A 21565-nucleotide genomic window follows, 5' to 3' on the forward strand; every position below is an offset into this window, starting at 1 on the left:
AGCCTCAGCACCCCCTGCAGGGAAGCAGGTTAACAACTGGTTCCAAATTTAACCGCCGGTTCACACGAACCGGTGAGAACCGGCTCCAGCTCACCACTGGCTGTGGATCAATCACAACCTGTCCAGGTGACTGACGATTTGCACAGATGGGCTCCAACCAAGGGGGCGTTTTGCTCAGCTAGGAAGACTGTGGCCAAGACATCTGATCCCAGCAGGAGGTGAGTAGCACAGAGGGTGGAAAGCAGGGTTATTCTCAGTCCTGACTGAGGATACAGAATAACCTGCCTTTCCTGGAAGCAGTAGATACACTTTCCTAAGTGGTAAATCAATCAGTAGCTTGTGCTCCTTGTGCATGTTTGACTGAGTCTGTTCCTCTTCTTCGACAGGCCAGAGCAATTCAGTTCAGAGACGAGTCACTGAGCGGTAGGAATGTCACCACAAGCTAATCCGGCGCTTGCTTTGGACAGTAAACAAAACATAGACTGGTAAAGAGTGTTTTGGAGTTCCTGGCTTGTATACCCAGCCTGTGCAGTTTAACCCACTTGTGACTCCTTCAGACGCCAGTTTTTGCGGCAATCCAATCCCGATAGTAAGTCACTCGTGTGTAGACGCCAGGTTTATTTTTTTTAGCACATTCGTCTCCCCAGCTCACTATTCCAACAAGGAACCAGATTCCTCTTCTATCTTCAGTGACCAGAGGGCCACCAGAGTCACCCTACAGGGGAGAGAAAGGTGGAATTCAGCAGGAAGGAAGTGAGAGCAAAGCAGAGGGATTTATTTAAATATTAAAGCAAATATTAAAGTCAATTGTTCAAATTCATTTACTACATAAGTAACATCACACTTGAGAATAAGATCACAGGCTGCTGGCTGGTGGGTAAGTTATTTCTGGTATTCCTGAAGGACTTTTTCCTACCAACTTCGCTGATAGAAGCTGTATCTTCCCCTCTCAGTATATGCCAGGTGAGCAGAGGAGCTATATATTCTTTCATCCTCTGGCGGGAGACTTACTCCAATAGTGTGACGTCATTTTATCTTTACACAACAATAAATGAAGAAACTATACAGGCACGGTGGGGCCCAGATAATTATGTATATTGAATACACACAACGTGCAAGCCTTGGCTACATATACACGCGGCTGCTCTGGCCGGGTTCTATTGGCTTCTAAATCATGTAATACAGTGAGCACCACTAGAGAGCTCACAAACTATTTTAAGGGATATTACCCTATTCCTAGCTACTAACAATGCCTTTTAGGAGTCAGTTAAAATCCCAGTTTTGAAATGGACTCCTTCATTCACTTAGACCAACATTTTCAAATCTAGCAACACAGAGTTAGACTCCTACATTAAGCACCAAAATGGAAGAGACCCGTTTTTCAGAAGTGTTAAGCACCCAGAACTCCTTAATGTAGCAAACCGGATGGTCTCGTGCCCTCTGTGAATCCATCTACTTTTACGTAGATGCCTAAATACCGATTTAGGGCCAACATTTTCAAAAATAGCAGCCTAAATTCAAGCTTCTGTATCCTTACTGAAGTCGTTCAATAGGTGACGTGATTTTCAGATGTTCCTAGCATACAGCAGCTACTCTTGACTTCGTTACGAGCTATTAGGTACTCAGCACTTTTGAACATCAAACCAATTACTTAAATGTCTAAATAAGGCTTTAGGAACCTAAACATAGGCACTGAGGTTTGAAAATCTTAACCTGATGGCCCTTTCCCTCTTCATTGGTTTCCCCATCTGTAAAAGAGGTGTATGAATTCATACTGACCTAACCTACAGGAGCACTGTGAAGATTCAATTAATGTTTACGAACCCTTTGACAATTAAACAGGGTAAATATTTTTGTAATTATCATAACTAGCCAAAGTGAATCCATTTAGGATAAATGAAATAAGTCCTCTCAAACCAGTCAGCTAGCCTGTGGAAATTCATTGCTGCAGAAGGTCTTAGAAGGTCAACTACTATAGCTGGAATTATCAAAGGACTGGGTAATTCTATGCCCAGCAATAACACCTGTTTCCATGCATGCTTTAATAAAGGTAAATTACGCCCACACTCCAAATTGATCACCTGCCAGGGGGACAGGAATCAATTCATTGGTTCCCAATATAACAGTGGTCAGATCAGCCAATCTTATATAATGGGCTAGCCTCAGGATCTGCTAGTGAATGCCAGTATTTATTCATGTAATTACAGACTTAAAATACGTGTTTTAGATCGCAAGCTCTTTACGGTTTGGCCCCTATCGTTGAATGGGTTTCTCTAGCGCCTGGCAAAATGGGGCCCTGATCTTAACTGGAACTCCTGGGTGCCACTGTCAGCCCAATACTAAAAACGGAGGGTGGGATTTTCAAATGCATTCAGACCTGGCCTAGCTCTGCTCCTGCTGGCGCCAATGGGAATATTCTCATGGACTCCAGGGGTGCAGAGCTAGGCCAGCACTAAATGCATTTGAAAATCCTGTTCTAAGCTGCCCTCCTAACAGCTGCAGCCAATCCAGCATTGGTGCATCTACCCCATCACAGAGTATACTGTACTGCAAACTGGAATGTGCAGGGGATGATGATCCTCAATGTTATTCAGACCCACAGGACAACGGAAATGCCGTTGTCAATTGTGAGAAAGGCATTAAACAGCCTCAGTAGAAATCAACCTTCACTGCGTTTATTGAGAAGATGGTCAATGTCATTGTGTGTCCACCTCAAACATATGTTGGTGAAACCTTTATACCTATCACACCCTCGTGTATATGCTCTCTCTCTCTCTCTATCTATATATATATATACACACACACACATATATATACATACATACATACACACACACACATTATACACACAGGTCCAAAGCCTCACCTGCTGTAAATCAGCCTAGGACTGCTGAAGTCAACGGAACTATGCTAATTTACACCATCCGAAAATCAGGCCCCTACAGTTTTGTCATTACAGTTGCTTAGGGTATGTGCCCCATGTTCACTATTGCAAACCCCCACCCCAGGGGCATGTGCAGGAATTTAAATCTTAGCCCTATGGTGTGGGGGGGGCACAGAAGCTCGCTTCCCCCTCCACCCCCTTGCCTGATCTTCCCTCCCTCCACCCTGCCCCAGCCCCGGCCAGAGCTCAATCTTCCTTGCCTCCATGGCCCTGGGGCCAGAGAAGTTCTGTGGCCCCAGTGATTACGGGGGGCGGGCCCCTGCTTGCCCCCTCTTGATCACGTCCCTGCCCCACCCCCTTATAGTCTCCTATTTCTTTCTTAGCATCATCCCTTGATTTTTATAATCTCCAAAAATAGCAATCTGCTATCATTGGTCTCTTTGGTGCAAATATAAGTAATGTGCTCTGAAGTTGTGGATTGTAATAGACTACCCCTTCCCTCCCCAGCTCCCACTGGAGCTCCGTAAATCAGAACCCTGAGCTGGATGCTGGTGTAGTCTGTTAAAATGTATATGTTCAGAGACCACCAGGCGCAGGGAAGTATCTGTCTGCAGTTCTCATGCTGATCAGTTCTCGGCATTGATATTAGACCTACCTGGCAGGCATCTATTTTCCCCTCCAAGTATCCAGCACACACCATCCCAGGTGCGATGGCCCCATTGTACACTTCTGCTCTATTGCAAATGTTCGTGTCTATGATCTTCACTTCCGCTTGCCGGAGATTATTAATGCTTGAACCTAAAAAGGGAAAGAAAGGATTTAGAATTTACAAATGGGTTCTACAAGCCAAGGCCTGGGAGGAGCAGGAGGAACCAACAAATGCTCAGCTTCTATTTCAGCGCCTAAAAGAAGTGGCCAGTTGGACACTTTGGGAAGAGAACAGTTTATCCTCCTTCGGCCTCTCATTTACCCCAAACCCAGCTGCCTCTTCAGCATCCATCCCCACAGGGTGCCTTAATCCAAGTCCCCCACCCCTTTAATTTCCTCACCCCTGTAATATAACGGACACGGGGATTTCTGGTGCCAAGGTCCCAGCTGTGCACTGTGGGGAGTTAATACATGTCTGTGAGATCAGAAAGCCCCAATCAGAATATGGTTTTGGACAATCCATGATTACAGCGAAAGTCTAATATAGGTATAGGCTCCAATTCAGCAATGTTCTTAAGGTTTAGCGTTAAGTCCTGATGTCAATCTGTCTTAAAGTTAAGCATGTGCTCAGTGGTTAAGTGAAGAGAACTTCTAGGGCAAGTTTAAAGGTTCTGGAAGCTAGATAACACCAAGCCGATGCCAGATGTATAAACAAAGGCAATGGGACAGAAAGGAAGCTTGTGACTGAATGCGTGAACGAAATGTGCTTAGACTTGCTAATGGCAGAAACAGCAATGGGGGACTCTTTTCTCGTCCTTGCACTAGTGGCTTGCAGCTCTGCCATGTCCCAGAAAATGCCGAATACAATGAACTGAGCCAACCTGAATATAACACACTGATGCTCAGCCTGGTAATAGATTTGAAGGTCGGATGGGACCGTTCTGATCACCTGGTCTGACCTCCTGTACAACTTCACCCCGTGACTCCTGCAGTGGAAGGAATTATTCTTTCTACTACATAAGTAACCACTATTGAGCCCAACAGCTGCTGGTCAAGTGGGGGCATCTCATTTAGAAAGATATCCAATCCCAATTTAAAACCTTTGTGTCAGAATGAATGTCCCGCTTCCTTTGGTAAGCTGTGCCAATGGGTAATTAGCCACCAGACTTATCAGATAAGAAACCACGTTCACTTGCATAATGAACTGAAAATGAACTAAATGCATAACGTCATGGGAGGGCTCTTTGAGGAGACACTCACCTTCATTCCGTAAAGCGCCCCATCCCGTGACAAAGCAGGTAGTGTTATGTGGGAAGACGTAAAATGCTTCAGGGAGACAGACCATGCGTATGACATTTGTAAATTCCACAGGGGCAGAGAGCTGCACAACAGCGATGTCATAATTGTGGTTTTGAACGGCATCAGTGTATTTTTCATGAATGATGATGTTGCGGATGGATCTTCTGCTTTGCGGAGGTCTTATGACAGTTCCAAAGCTAGCCGTCCACCTATTGGGATTCTGTTGTCTTAAAGAGATACAAGATTAGATCACAGACATACACAGACAATTTTTCAAAGAGCTCAGCTCCCAGTTAGGCACCCAAATGCAGGGCTACATGTGTTGGGAAGCACAGAGCTTGGCCAGAACACTGCTGTGTTCCAGCAATCCCCTGGGAGATGTTGCCAGCTGGTATAAGTTAGAACAGCCCCAAGGTTGCTCTAACTTGCACTGGTGGCTGAACTGACACCGAGCAGCCTGAGTACAGCCATCTTTGACTTCCACCACCTCTCAGGTCTCTCCCCAAGCACAGCTCAGAGCTAAACTGAAGGATCAGAACCTGGACACATTTAGGGGTTCTGTTTTGGTTCCAAATGTCACAGAATTGCAGATTGGTGTCTGTAAGGGCACACAGTCTTTTACAGCATCCTTTCTCCAAGCTTGGATCTTACCCTCTAAAGCAGTGAGCTGCAGTTATAAGCCACGTGTTACTGATCAGCGTTGCACCACAGCGGTGGATACCGCTCAGCTGAAGACTAGCCTGCCATGGCCACTCGCCTTCCTGGGCAGAGATGCCTCCAGTTATTCTGTCTGCGTAGGAAAGCGATTTACTTGTTCGTATCCCACAATCTAGCAAAGAAAGGACTGATTTAGCTGGACTGGTCCCCAGGAAAGAAAGACAGGCTTTTGTTTGGTGTATGTTCCCAGCATGCAAGTGGCTGCTTGCATTTTGTTAGTTATAAACATGGCTGTCATCAAATGAACAGCATTCAGATAAACAGATGTGACACCACAGCTGTACTGATATTCAACCACAGTCACACAGGGTGAGATTTCACACACACACACACACACACACACACACACACACACACACACACACACACACACACTCACTCACTATTAGGCACACAAAAGACATACATAGTCAAGTATAATGATAACAAAAACCAAACAAACAATCTTAAAATAAAAATGAACCAAAATATATTATATTTATAATTATGCCATTTGAATAACCACCCCACACCTTGTATCTAACCATATTAATCCTCCCATCTAGCTGTATAAAGAAAAACACCATTATTATTATAAATAATGAGAAGAATAGTAAAAACATTTAAAAACTAAATACATATCTAAATCATAACCCAGAAGTAAAACACAATTGCAGGTAGGATTAATCTGTATACATTGATTTAATCAAAATAAGCTAAACTCCATCTATGATTGCCCATTTCCTGTAAGGTCAACATTTGTCTGGAGGATGTAATAAATATGGATTTTTGTAGAGATCTATTAAAGTATATTTTGTACAACAGATTGTGTCGGGTCTAGAACTGAGCAAATAATTGATTTTTAGATTTGGGGACTGAACTAAATATCCACTTCGATGAGAAACAAAACCAAAATTTTTTCAAAATTTTTCATCAGCTCAAAAGATGTGCTTGAATCAATAACAGACCCAAAATGTTTTTGTCGATTCAAAACTTTTTTTTTCAGTTTTTGTTTCAATTCAGCAGATTTTTTTTTGGTTGGTTTTGGTTGGGGGGGGAAGAGGTCTGACAAAAGTGGGAATTTTCTGAAATATTTTTATGATTCCTATGCCTGCCTCAGTTTGCCTCTGAATGGCTACACAAGAGTTAAAAAGCTGCTCTTGGGGCAAAGCAGGAGACATAAAGTGTTGTGTCATGTAACAGTCTGGGGTGGAATGAGTGGGTTGCTAAAGGACTGGCTGAAACCAACACATATCAATGGCGGGTTCACAAAGATAACAGAAGCCCCAAGAACTGAGCAATTGACACTTATCCAAGGTATGGCCTGGCAGGTGGAACTCACCATAGGCCTCCAGGAACTGGACAGAGAAGTATCATGGGGCTCTTCTCTTTTGGAAGAGAGATAGCAGCTCTCAGTTGGGACTGACAGAGAGAGATGGCAAGCCAGAAGGACTCCTTGGGAGCTTTGCTGGGTGGAAAGCTGGCTTGACCAGAATGGACTCTGTCTATTTCTCCAGGCTAACCTAAGGACTTGCCAGTGCTGTGTGCCAGGTGACTAATAAATCCTACTCTGTTTTGAAAAGGCTGACTGGGGTCAATGCAAAATGTTTGTTGAGGTGCACTGGTCCCTGAAGAGTGTGAAAGTCTCAGACCAGGAGCCTGTCTCAGCTGATTTCGCTAGGCAGAGCTCATGATGTGGGGCAGGAGGGATGAGCCCAGAAGCTCAGTCTCTGAGGTGTTGAGGCCATGTGGCCAACTCTTGTGGGTCGACCGTCTGGCTGACTGACAGGTTTCCTCCAAAGGGCTACTTAAAAGCTGGCTGCAGCACAGATCCTGTGGACAGAGTTCACCCTTTTTGCATATTTTGTTAATTGCCCACATTTGAATTTGAAATGTCATTTCAAGATGAAAAGTCAGAACAAAACAACATTATGAAATGAAACATTTCTTTGAATTCTTTTTCTCACTGTTTTCTCAGCCACAACTATTTGTTGACCAAATTCACAAATAATTTGGGAGCATGGGGGGCGGAGGGAGTGGGAGGGGGAGGGGAGAAGGGCATTTTTTGACAAAAAGAATCTATCGGTCGAATATGTTTTGCCCAGCTCGAGTCAGGTCATGTTTAGCTTAAAATTCAGGTGTTATAAGAGCACGCCTTTGTAAAATGAACAGGAATGTTTCCATTATGGTTTTTTAAATGGAAATTGCAAAAGAACTCTTATTAAACTGTGTCTGCAACCTCAATACTGCAGCCTTTTGCTAGTGCAGGATAGCCAGATGGTGGAATTGACTAGAACCCAATTCTAAAGAAGAGTGAAACTGACTAGTCTATCTTCATTGCCTATGTCAAGGTTCCTTCCCCACTCTGAACTTTAGGGTACAGATGTGGGGACCTGCATGAAAACCTCCTAAGCTTACTTTTACCAGCTTAGGTTAAAACTTCCCCAAGGTACAAACTATTTTACCTTTTGCCCTTGGACTTTCACTGCCACCACCAAACGTCTAACCGGGTTTTTTATTAGGAAAGAGCCGTTTGGAAACGTCTTTTCCCCCAAAATCCTCACCAAAAACTTGCATCCCCCTTCCTGGGGAAGGTTTGGTAAAAAAAAACCTCACCAATTTGCATAGTGACCACAGACCCAAACCCTTGGATCTTAAGAACAATGAAAAAGCACTCAGTTTCTTAAAAGAAGAATTTTAATAGAAGAAAAAGTAAAAAGAATCACCTCTGTAAAATCAGGATGGTAAATACCTTACAGGGTAATTAGATTCAAAACATAGAGAATCCCTCTAGGCAAAACCTTAAGTTACAAAAAGACACAAAAACAGGAATATCCATTCCATTCAGCACAGCTTATTTTCTCAGCCATTTAAAGAAATCATAATCTAATGCATATCTAGCTAGATTACTTACTAAATTCTAAGACACCATTCCTGTTCTGTCCCCGGCAAAAGCATCATCCAGACAGACCCAGACTCTTTGTTTCCCCCCCCTCCAGCTTTGAAAGTATCTTGTCTCCTCATTGGTTATTAAGGTCAGGTGCCAGCGAGGTTATCCTAGCTTCTTAACCCTTTACAGGTGAAAGGGATTTTCCTCTGGCCAGGAGGGATTTTAAAGGTGTTTACCCTTCCCTTTATATTTATGACAGCCTAAGCTTAGCAAAAGACAAAAAGCAACATAAATTAGATGCTTAATATTCTTTGGGTTTAAATCCTATCGGGAGTCCTGAGTAACTGATGTAAAGATTACGTCTAAGTGCCTGACTCAGCCTTCTGTACTCCTGGAGTGCTAGCTAACTCTGCAAGTCATTCGCTAGTGAGCTCTATGCCAACTGCAGAGCCACGTACTGCTCAACGGGAATGAAGTCAGGCCCCAGAATAAACCATTGCTCACAGACATTGTCCCTTTAAACTTATGCCTGTAGAAACGCCTGCCTGAGGCAACAGAAGGCTCTTGCACCATATTGTGTAGCCAGAGGTAACCCTAGGCAGAGATGCTTTCAGGAACAGTCTCTGTAAAGTATGAGGATGATGCCAGAGCTCCATCAGCAAGTGGTTCAGACCTGAGACCCCATCTCCAAGTACCACAATAGGTCTGCCTTGCTGAGAGGCACCGGGGGTGCAAAGAATGGGGCACTGAACTAGACAAGCATTCAGGTGACCTGGGTTCTAGTCCCATCTCTGCCACTTACCTATTGAATGACCTAAGTCACTTTACCTCTGTTTCCTCTCTCTCCTTGTGTCGACACAGACAAAGACCTGCCTCTTGCTCTTTGCTTGTACAGCACCCCACACAATGGGGCCCTGATCTCAGCTAGAGCCTTTAAGCCCCTGCTGCAATACACAACAGCAACAGGGGTCTGGATGATCCCCAAATAAAAGCTATGACCTCAGCCTTTTCTCTGTGACCTGTGTAAAGGCCTGGCTTTCTCTTCTTCCCCAGTGAAGCTATATTTGGTCCCACATCCTCTATGTCTAAGTATGCCCCCTGAACATCACCTTTCACATTGTCCCCCAGACCTCAGTCAGGTACAGTATGCTGCGGGCCAATGTCCAGGGTGGAATGCTGACATAGCCAGAGCACGCATCAACACCAGTTATGTAAAAGCTGCCAGCCCAAGCTGAACTGGGGTGGCGGGGGCCAAAGTTGGTCACTCTGTCCTCGGAGTCACTGCTCAAGGCTTGACTGAGAGTTCTCATGGAATTGAGAGCATATGCGACACTAGCATCAGGGAGATGCATTATCAGTCCAGGGTGAGCACAAAGCCCTTCATGAAATTAGAGTGCTCTGCCTGAAAGAAGACATCGAGGCCTACCGCTGTCACTGGGGGTTGCATCTCTACCACCAGGAGCAGGAATGGGTCTGGAGCAATCGGTGGCTTCGGTCAGTTGCTCCTGGAGGCTGGTTGCATATCAGGTGAGAACTGAGATGCTCAGCGCTTTGCTGGCAGTAATTACACAACCAGGGAGGAGCTCTGTCAACCACCAACAGGGTATGCACCAAGGCAAGGAGGACTTCAAAGCCTTGGGCCCTCCAGTTATCTCAGTTCATAAGGTCTAGCTGACACCATAGGATGTGCCAGCGTGAGCAGTGTAGATCCAGCAAGCAGTGTATATACAGATGCTCATGGCTGGATCTGCAGAAGTGCTCAGTACCCAGAAGCTCTTATCATCTACCTGGGACTCAGAACTGTGGGCAACTCCCCCTACAGGGAGGAGACCAACAGGGACTCCAGGCTCTCGCTCCATCCATGTCGACATTTGTGAACCAATCTCAGAGCTGTCTGGTCCTTTTCGAGGCAGCCGTATCTGCTCAGGAAAGGCGCAGTCCAGTCTGCATTTGGAACTGGAGCTTGCTGGGAATTTTTCAGTGAAACTTCTTTTCCTTTGGAAAATCCTGATTTGCCAAAACCAAAACGTTCATCAGGGTGTTGTCTCAGGTCCAGGATGGAATTTCTATGGGGAACAGCTGTCAAAAACCTGTCCAGACAGCACAGTGCCATACAAAGCCGGGCGGAAGCCAAAGCTCCAAGGAGGAGCTGAAAATTCTCAATACATCTGTGGTGGTGCTGTCATTAGCCTCAGTCAGCATGAACATGCAAGTCCCAAGGGCTGGGAATGCTCGTCTGATGGACTGATACAGCTGTTACCTATTGTCAAACTACTAAACAAGGTAGAGTTGTTGCGGGGAATAAGGTGGACGTGCATCTACTGCAGCCAGTTGTAACTACTCAGTGGAGCTCCTTGACAACCAGAGTCGGAGAGGAACCAGCAGCTGGAGCAACAGGGGATTCCTCCACTCCATTTCAGGGATGGCGATGGATCCAGCAGTGGTAGGATACCCACCTTGAAAGCTCTCACCTTAGTCACACACAGCAGCACAGTATGGTAGTTAGATAGCCGGACAGAGGCATGTTCTCCAAAGGCTAACCTCTGCAAAGGATAGATCCATGTGGGGACAGATAGCTCCAGGCAGGTAGGTCCATGCCTCACAGGTGAGTGTTCATGATGGCACCTCACCAGCAGGTGGCCTACACCTCTACATATTTGTATGAGCAAAACAAAAATACTTCCCCTCCCCCCCCCCAAAGTTTTAGGAACAAACGAGTTGAGTGGCAGGTTTCCAGCACAGAGGAACGTTTCCCCAGGCAGCGTAGGGAGGAGGGATGAATCAAGCAATCAAAGCAGCAGAGCAAAGGACTCTCCCACCATCAGTAGGATGGGCAGGGAGTTACGAGCCATCCCAGCTCTTCCATACCATATCTATTAGCTAGCTTAACAGCTCAGGATCGGGACCTGCATCCCAGCATGTACATGAGGCACAGTGCAGCGAATAGGATCTGTCTGCAGGCACTGTGTCCTGAAAACCTGTATGACAGGTACATCCGTTCTTTTCCATTACTGCAGAGTCCCCGAGCCAGTAACTATGTACAATGGAGAATAAAACCTAGTATAGAACTGCAAAAAATGACACTGTTTAGTCCATGAATTGTGAACAGCTGGGAACTACTTCAACCATAGTTACTGTAATTGCAAAACCCCACCTAACTACTGTGTCATTTACAAAGAGATGCACCAATAGTCTAACTACAGTGCTGAATAATAATATGGCATAAAGACAATCAAGTCCAAAGGCTATGGGCTTGATGCAAAGTCAGTGGAAGTCTTTCCGTTGACTTCAGTGAGTTTTAGATCAGGCCCTATTGATGCAAGGTATACCGTACATTTCCTAGCTAGGGATTCCTGCAAATAAATCCTTCACTTCTTGAGTCACCAGGTACAAATAATATCAGTTACATCTGTCGCCAGAAAAAAATCAATCTCCCTGTCCCTCGTGTGATTATTAATGGCTAGTGTGACAAAGTTCCTCCTCTACCTTAGTGGGTCTTGCGCTTATTGGCGGATTTGCTCGCCTCGGAGATTAATGGAAGCCCTCAATTTGGCCATTTTTGTGAACCCACAGTCCAGGTCAACTCCTCCTGTGTCTGACCAGGGGCTGGGAGGATTTGGGGGGAACCCGGGCCTGCCCTCTACTCCGGGTTCCAGCCCAGGGCCCTGTGGAATGCAGCTGTCTAGAGGGCCTCCTGGAACAGCTGTGCGACAACTACAACTCCCTGCGCTACTTCCCCATGGCCTCCTCCCAACACCTTCTTCATCCTCACCATAGGACCTTCCTCCTGGTGCTCCTCAGTCCTCCAGCAGTACGCCTTCTCACTCTCAGCTCCGAGTGCCTCTTGCTCCCAGCTCCTCACACGCACACCACAAACTGAAGTGAGCTCCTTTTTAAACTCAGGTGCCCTGATTAGCCTGCCTTAATTGATTCTAGCAGCTTCTTGATTAGCTGCAGATGTTCTAATCAGCCTGTCTGTCTTAATTGTTTCCAGAAAGTTCCTGATTGTTCTGGAACCTTCCCTGTTACCTTACCCAGGGAAAAGGGACCTACTTAACCTGGGGCTAATATATCTGCCTTCTATCACTCTTCTGTAGCCATCTGGCCCGATCCTGTCACACTAGAATGTGCTTGGATCCTGTTTTTAAACACTATGGTTCGACTGGAACACTGAAGAATGGATCTAGGGCTGGGAGGCACTGAAAATATATGCCAGGGAGTAATTTTGGCTTATGTTTAGAGGGGCCAGCAGAGATCAGGGCCCCATTGTGCTAGGCCCTGTACAAACACAGAAAGAGTCCCTGCCCCACAGACTTTAGGGTCTAAACAGACAAGGTAGACAGATTGGGAGACAAGGGGTATTGTTATTATACACATTTTATAGGGAATCGAGGTCCAGAGAGATTAAGGGAAAGACTTACAGACTTACTCTCACACTTAACGTTAAGCATGGGGGTAGGCCCGTTGAGTGGATGCTGGGGAAGCCCTACAGTCAGAGGTTGGGAGGAGCAAAAGGCCATCTCTCCAGACCCCCTCTAAGGCCCAGGAGAAGAGGAAAGGAGCTAACCAGCACTCTGGCATGAAGGCCATCCCCTAACACATCTAAACGACGAGGAGAAAGAGCAACAATGGCAGCTGGGAGGAGCAGCAAGGACCAAGAAGGCCTCTTGACTCTTCTATGTGTCCAAGAGGCAAGAAGCAGGACACTTTCTCTCTTTCATCAACACTAAAGTCACCTGCCTTCTCTTAGGGAGACCTCTCAGGAGCCCACAGCCACCAGAAGACGCAAGCTAGTCACCATGACTAGGAAAGCTTGTCCCTAATTTTTCCTAAACAACACAGGTCATCCCCTGTGGCTGAAATGGAGGTAAGTCCCCATGTAGACAATGCCTAGGTACTTATATGGCCCTCCCATCACCCCTCTGTCCAAGCACCTAGTCCTACGAGCCCTACAGTGCCAACCCAGCTACAAGAAAGTGAGCTGATTTCTCTTCTGCCTCATGCATCCTTAACAGAATTGTAACCTGAATTTCAGCTGTGTCATCCCCATTCCGGGTACCAGGCTGACCTGCAGATTTTATAGCACAGTCAGAAGAATCACCTTTCTGCCTGTAGACTGAGCACACGTCATGTAGAAATCACTGAAACCCAGAAAGCATGAAACCCCATCATGACATGTCTCTAAGGACCATTAATAAATGGCTTGTACTTACAGTTGTTGAAAAGGTGTTCTCCATTTTCCTTCTTTATCCCTGAAATGAAACACACAGCAGACTGTCAGAACAGCTCACATTTCTTGTCCCAGTTGGTCAGGGTGGATTTCCTTAAAGTCCTTGAGGGACATAAGTGATGATTGTTTTGGAGCGCTGCCAGGAGTATTGCAATAGGAAACCAATGAGCATGCCTTACTATTTGTGGGGATTTTGCAGTTAGTAAGTCTATTTGGGACTTTATTAGGCTACTATGGGGTCCCCCAAGTACGAGCCCTCAGATAGTCATTTGGCTTGAAGAGCGGTCTTGGATGGAGTGTCTGTAAGTGCTGGTCTAAAGTAACCCTGTAAATGCAACCAACTGCAAACACATTGTAAGGATAAGCATGGTATAAAACCCTAAATGGATTAGTTTAGACAAGATAAGGCTGGAAGTCTCTGACATCACCATTTGCTGGATCCAAGTTGTAATCAGCTACTGATCTTTCTTCTAGAAAGTTTACATGACAATCTAATGAACAGACACCCCTATTTTCTCTCCCTCATAATACTAGAACAACAGGGCAATCAATTACATTAAAGGTGGCAAATTTAAAACTGATACAAGAATTCCCCCACCACACACACAAATAATGCATAATTAATCTGTGGAACTCATTGCCACATGATACCACTGAATCCAGGAGTTTAGCAGGATTCCAAAGAGGGTTAGAGCCATTTATATGAATAATGAGACCATGCAGAGGTATATTAGATAGGAAAGATACATAAGGGACATAATCTCCTCTGATTCAAGGGATTAACTAACCACTTACTGCCTGGCATAAGGGGAAATTTCCCATAAACGCAGATTATTCCATAATGCTTTGTTACAATAATTCTTCCTCTTCCTCTAGAGCATCTGATATTAGACACTGTTGGAAACACGATACTGGGCTAGATGGATTCCTGACCTGATCCAGTGCAGCAATTCCTGTGTTCCTACAAGTTATACAATATGGCTAGTGTAATTATCCTGACATTGTTTATGTTGAGGCCAAGATAACCAAGAAAAGCAATTGAAAGATAGCCACTGTACTTCACAGCTATAAAGCTGATCAGATTATGTCTCAGTTTTGCCATTTAAAAAGTAACCATTGCCTGTAATTGGATCATTAAAAAAATTATCTGGTTGCATGCAACATGTCAGCACAATTAGTTATTTAAACATCGTTGCCAACACCTCATCTCCTCTCCGTATAAAAGGAGCATAATCCTCATTGTAAGCAATCATACACCCATATGGGAGTGTTACTGTCCAGTGAGATGGAGAACTACACTCCAACTCATTGGGGGGGGGAGGGAGGAGCAAATCTCACATGCTGGCCCAGTGGAGTCACTGGCTTCTCTGCTCCACACGCAAAAGCTTCTTCTCTTCCAACGAGGGCCATGAGGAAACCACGTTAACTGGGTCCAACTCCATTCCTTGGAGGCATTCCATCCATTACAACAGAATGGTGGTTGGCTGTCATCTTGGCCTGGAAAGACCCCAAGATCCAGCAAGCATGGAGTCTGACCCAGTGCTCCTGCATTGTCATGGTTACTCCTGATGCTTCCACATACCCATATGGCCTGTACCTATCTGCAAGGGATAGTCTAAAATAATGTGGTGATGAAATGGGGTAGGTGACTCCAGCCCATTAGGAATTAAAGTGTTCTTCTAAAAGCCTTGATTCCTGTTACAAGGAGACATGCTTAGATGTGTATTGCTTTATTACAGGACGGCGGGATTGGGTGGCTCCAAGCATGGGGCTGGCTGGGAGTACGGGGAATGGCGGCACTTCATAATGGCACAGGTATTTACCTCTTCTTTCCACCCAGGCATTCACCCTGAAACAGGGGGCGGTTCCTCCCCCGCAGGAAGAAAGAATAAATAAAACTCAGCCTGTTTCACATGCCTAGACAAGAGCCTAATGTGTTTTTTGGAAGTGTCCTCAGCCTTCAGCAACACAACAGAGGGAGCAAGAAGAATGGGAAACGGAGATCCTTAAAGACAGGTTTCAGAGTAGCAGCCGTGTTAGTCTGTATTCACAAAAAGAAAAGGAGTACTTGTGGCACCTTAGAGACTAACAAATTTATTTGAGCATAAGCTTTTGTGAGCTACAGCTCACTTCATCGGATGCATTTGGTGGAAAATACAGAGGGGATATTTATATACACACACAGAGAACATGAAACAATGGATTTTATCATACACACTGTAAGGAGAGTGATCACTTAAGATGAGCCATCACCAGCAGCAGGGGGGGAAAGGAGGAAAACCTTTCATGGTGACAAGCAAGGTAGGCTATTTCCAGCAGTTAACAAGAACAATTGAGGAACAGTGGGGGGTGGGGTGGGGGGAGAAATAACATGGGGAAAGTTTTACTTTGTGTAATGACTCATCCATTCCCAGTCTCTATTCAAGCCTAAGTTAATTGTATCCAGTTTGCAAATTAATTCCAATTCAGCAGTCTCTTGTTGGAGTCTGTTTTTGAAGTTTTTTTGTTGAAGGATAGCCACCCTCAGGTCTGTAATCGAGTGACCGGAGAGATTGAAATGTGCTCCAACTGGTTTTTGAATGTTATAATTCTTGACATCTGATTTGTGTCCATTTATTCTTTTACGTAGAGACTGTCCAGTTTGAACAATGTACATGGCAGAGGGGCATTGCTGGCACATGATGGCATATATCACATTGGTGGATGCGCAGGTGAACGAGCCTCTGATAGTGTGGCTGATGTGATTAGGCCCTATGATGGTGTCCCCTGATAGATATGTGGACAGAGTTGGCAACGGGCTTTGTTGCAAGGATAGGTTCCTGGGTTAGTGGTTCTGTTGTGTGGTGCATGGTTGCTGGTGAGTATTGAAAGGAGGGGCGGAATCAAAACTAAAACCAAATATTTCAGTTGACCCAAATCCACCTCTTTTTGTTTGTTTACAAAAATCTGAGATTGACTCTTCATCCTGATTCAAGATAGGAAAATGTTTTGAACTCTCAAAAAATATTCATTAGATGAGAAAACAGTTTCTTGCCCAGTTCTGTCAGATGATAACAGTGAGGACAGAAAAATAGGGTCCCTTTTGTGGAAGGTGGAAGTTTTGCATCTTTTTAATAGTGTGACAGCTTTATATTTGACCACAGAGTGGAGAAGTGACCTTTTATTCATTTGAGTCCACACCAAAATTCATTTTTCTCTGTGGCAGGCTCGGAAGGGAGAAGATGGAAGGACACAAAAGCAATCTTCATTCAATATGGAGTTGGATTCTGGGGCTATCTGTGGGGGAAAACAAGTCCAGAAAGGAAGCTGCAAAACAGGAGACATAAAGGGAACGAACAGGAATGCTCTTCCAGAATTTTCTGCACCATTGGTTTAGAAAATTTCAAAGCAAAAGCAAAATGCTCTGAAAACAAAGGAACCTGGAGCCAGAGCTTTTGCTGGTGTAAATCAATGTTGACTCACTTACTTCAGTGGGGTCACACTGATTTATGTCTACTTAGAATCTGGCCCACTGACTTCAGTGGCATAAGGTAAAGTTGCATCAGCTAGAGATCTGGCCCATGTTTGTATCCTTGTTATAGCTTTATAGTACCCTTCCAGGCTGTCAGCTGATGAGGGTGAAAGGGCTGTTTTGGGAAGAGGGAAGAAGGAAACAGCAGGGACTCACATAAGCCCTATACAACAAATCACATTGTACAGAGGAAAGGGATGACCCGAGCAGCAAAATCAAGGAGAAAAAGGAAAGCTCAAGAAACTTGCCTGAGAGTTTAAAAGTCGAGGGGTCAATTTTCAAGCCCCCTGTGTTTGTCTGCAGCCACCGAAGCAAAATGCTCTTGATTCTTTCCGAGAAGGCCTTTCTGTTATCGGTTGAGGCGAATTCGAACATCAGCACAAGCTCTACCACCACTCCGCTGGCGTCTGGGCTGCAAACCGACATGACATTAAAACCGAGGTGAGTGAGCATGTTTGCTACTTGTCCTCTCTTTCTACATGGCTTTAGTTTTCATTAGGTCCACCTGGGGACTGACGCACAATAGAAGACAGGGGCATGGGAAGGATCTAAGCAGCTAGCAGGGGATTTTGACTGAGCTCATCCTGTCAGAGTGATTGGGGAGGCCAGTGGGAATCTTGCCAAGAGCAAAGAAAAAGACAGGGGCAAAGGAGGATATTAAGGAGGGCAACATCTGAGGGTGGTGGTGAGGGTGAGCTCAGCACACGACCATGTGGATCATGGTCACAGGGTGACATATGGCCATTAGAACCACGGAGCAGTAACCAGAAGAGGTTTGTGCCCGACAGCTCTGACTGAGGCATCTGGATTAAGTGTGTTGAAGGATGGAACTTCCACCACTTCCCTTGCAGCCTAAATTCACCCTTTCCGAGTTTCACTCATTGCTCCACAGCACTCCGTGGTCCCTCTCCTTCCTTAGTGACCATGCCCTGGATACGCTCCCCAGCCATTAGACGGCACTGAATGAAGCTCCATGTATTTAACGCTTTCCTGCTCTCCTTGAAAGCCAACCCCCCTCCAGCAACTTCACCACTTCTCTAGCTCAGCACTGAACTCCCTCCCAATTGTCAGTACCTGTGTGGTAACAAAGCATCTGGACACGCTATTCCCCCAGCACTCACACCAGCACCACATAGTGTCGTCTGTGCTATAGAGCAGCCATAGTCTGTAGCCTGTCTCTCCCATGACGCTGCCTCTGGGTAGGTTATTCAAACCTGCATGGGCTTTTCTTATTTTTGCACTGCTCTATCACACTGCATGCACCACTCCACTTATGAACATCTGATATAAGGTTCACTGAACCCACTCCTCGGACATCAAGAAGAGAAAGATCCTGTTACTCTGGGCCACTTTGCAGAGCAATCTAGACACCCTGAACTGGGTCAGGTCCCACTAGAGCTCTCTGCTCCTCTTGGGTCAAGCGGATACCTTGAATGCTCAATCTTGGCTTCTTGGGGATCAGTGACCATAAAGACACTGTTGTGGGAAAGAGAGAGGCACTGGGCCTTCCTCTGACTCCCCCTGCCCTGCCCCCTGTGCAGACACTTATATCAGCTCAGCACGACAGTCTTTCACACCAATTTTGCACAGGTGTAAGTGACAGCAGAAAGGGCAGGGGGCAGCCATACCCCCAGCAACTGCAAGCCGGGGATGTGGAATAGTCTCCAGGCCAGCATCTTGCTGCTGAAAAGACCTGGTTGATGGTGACAGGATGCGTTTCCCCTGCCCTCGCGCCGCCCCAGAATGGGAGAAAGGTTCATCCGAGCGAACCTCAAGTAGGAAACAGACCTGCTGAGGAAGAAAGTGGCATTTCATTTTACATACCTCAGGTTGAAGACATGGGACCTGATGTACTTCTTATTTAAAATGGAGGCTCGAAATGTATTGGTCACCTGTTAAAAGGAGAGAAAATGTTTGTGAAACAATACAATCGGGTGTAACAGCAGCGCACTCTCAGCTAAGGCATTCTGTTCGGAGAGCATCCAGAATACAAGACTACAGTGCTCAGGCTCCTAACTCTATCAAAGCCCATAGATCAGGGGCAGGCAAACTTTTTGGCCTGAGGGCCACATCAGGTTTCCGAAATGGTATGGAGGGCCGGTTAGGGGAGGCTGTGCCTCCCCAAACAGCCAGGCATGGCCTGGCCCCCACTCCCTATCCGATCCCCCCTGCTTCTCACCCCCTGACAGGCCCTCCGGGACTCCCTCCCCATCCAACCCCCCTCTCTCTTGACGGGCCCCCCTGGGACTCCTGCCCCATCCACCCGCTCCCTGTCCCCTGACTGCCCCTGGACCCAAATGTCCTTCATTCGACCCAAGAGTCTTGCTTTCAAAGAACCATCCAACTGGCATGGTGCAGTCACAGCTTCTGGACCCCCTGCTCCATCCAACCCTTCCTCTCATTCCTGACTGCCCCCCTGGGACCTCTGCCCCTGCAACCACCCCTTCTCCCTGTCCCCTGACTGCCCTGGAACCCCTGCCCCTGTGTGCCCCCTGCTGCCCCATCCAACCCCTGCTCCTTCCTGAATGCCCTGCCGGGACCCCTGCCCACATTCAACCCCGCTGTTTCCCACCCTCTGACCACCCCGACCTCTAACCACACACACCCCTGAACTCCCCTGCCCTCTATCCAACCCCCCGTGCTTCCTTACTTCGCTGCCCAGAGCACCAGGACAGGCAGCCATGCCGCCCAGCTGGAGCCGATGGTGCAGTCAGCTGAGGCTGTGGAGGAGGGAGAGCAGCGGGGGAGGGGCCATGGGTGAGCCTCCCGGGCCAGGAGCTCAGGGGCCGGGCAGGAGGGTTCCGCGGGCCGGATGTGGCCCGCGGGCCGTAGTTTGCCCACCTCTGCCATAGATGAATGTCCTTCATCCGATCCAAGAGTCTTGCTTTCAAAGAACTATCCAATTGGCATGGTGCAGCCACAGCCCATTCACAGAGCTGATGAGGTTCACTGTACTCAGTTTGACCTTGTACGAACACATCACAGAGTACAAGGGAGAGCGAGTACATTGTTCCCAATCAGGACCCCCCGCAAGTGGGTTAGTGAGTTAGGGGATGGCTGCCCTGAGCTATGAATTATGTGCTTTCCGCTCAACAGGAGAGCGTCCACGTGTTGCTTCTGTTCCCATATTCTCAACCGCGTACTCACCCCAGCAGCTGCGGAGAACTGCAGCCTGTGGCATATTTGACTAATTGGCTAGCATTTCATGCCCCCCTGGTTTCTGGCTCTGAGATTCAATAGTGAGACACTAATCGGGACTGCACTGTCTAAGTATTCACACAGCACCAGTGTTGGGCTTGAGCCAAAACTCAGTGAAGCCAGTGGGAAGAGTCACATTGATTTCAACGGGCTTTGGATCAGGCCCTCAGTTCCCGAAGTGCTGTTCCAGCATGTCCCAGGCTTGCTGGAAACGAAGTGGTAATAGTTGTTGGAAGAATATACACATTAAAGATTGTGAGGCACTGAAATACTACTGAAATGGGGCCAGAAAAAGGCCTCAGACAGACTGAATGCCGTCCTTTCTACTGGATTATCTTAGCCTGCTTTATAAGCCTTAATAAATTAACCCTGTGAAGGAGGAATTATCATTCTCATTGCTTCCACTGGGAAACTAAGGCATGGAGGAATTGAGTAACTCAAGTCACACACCAGGTGAATTCCAGAACCGGGAACTGAATGGAAATTTCCTGACTCTTAGCCCTCTTCTTTACCCCCAAGACTATCCTTCCCTTTGGGTGGAGCCTGGACACTACAGCCTGGAGTAGAACAGCATCTCATTCCAGTCACATAAGCCAGGACTCTCAGGGACACTCTCAGGGGGAGAAAGAACAATTCTGACTTACCAGCTGCTCGATGTTTATGCTCAGGTCTCTGTGCTCTTTTGAGGTATGCTTGTCAAACTCACGGATGTACCGGACATTAGTGATTTTAAAGGTCCCATTGTAAAAGTACATATCCTGATCTATAGAGGGAGAGAGAAGGAACGGTCAATGCCAATGTTACCATTTGGAGATAGGTAGCATGGCAGAGCTCGGTAGCAGATGTCATGTCTCCCAGGCAGGCAGAACAGGACTCTGGGTTTCTGGTTCTAATCTCACTTATTCCACGTCAGTGGAGTTACATGGACTAGATCTGCAGCTGAGCTCTGCTCAGTGCTGTGGGCAAAGGGGGCTCTAAGCCACCTTTAGCTCCTCCGATCCTTGGGCAACCAGATTTCAGAGTAGCAGCCGTGTTAGTCTGTATTCGCAAAAAGAAAAGGAGTACTTGTGGCACCTTAGAGACTAACAAATTTATTAGAGCATAAGCTTTCGTGAGCTACAGCTCACTTCATCGGATGCATTCCCCGATGAAGTGAGCTGTAGCTCACGAAAGCTTATGCTCTAATAAATTTGTTAGTCTCTAAGGTGC

General features: G+C 46.4%; 1 protein-coding gene across 1 annotated transcript; it reads right to left on the bottom strand.

Annotated features, from left to right (window-relative positions):
• Positions 1–118: 118 nt before the first annotated feature.
• On the bottom strand, positions 119–21172 carry LOC119854522 (transmembrane protease serine 11E-like). Its single transcript, XM_043513230.1, has 8 exons — positions 21001–21172; positions 18983–19050; positions 17338–17570; positions 13631–13669; positions 5483–5660; positions 4793–5058; positions 3540–3682; positions 119–715 (listed from the first exon to the last, which is right to left on the bottom strand). Exons 1-8 carry the CDS (start codon positions 21109–21111, stop codon positions 554–556), a joined length of 1200 nt encoding a protein of 399 aa, XP_043369165.1. The 5' UTR covers positions 21112–21172; the 3' UTR covers positions 119–553.
• Positions 21173–21565: the final 393 nt, after the last annotated feature.

Source organism: Dermochelys coriacea, chromosome 4 (genome assembly GCF_009764565.3).
Source record: "Dermochelys coriacea isolate rDerCor1 chromosome 4, rDerCor1.pri.v4, whole genome shotgun sequence".
Classification (NCBI taxonomy): domain Eukaryota; kingdom Metazoa; phylum Chordata; order Testudines; family Dermochelyidae; genus Dermochelys; species Dermochelys coriacea.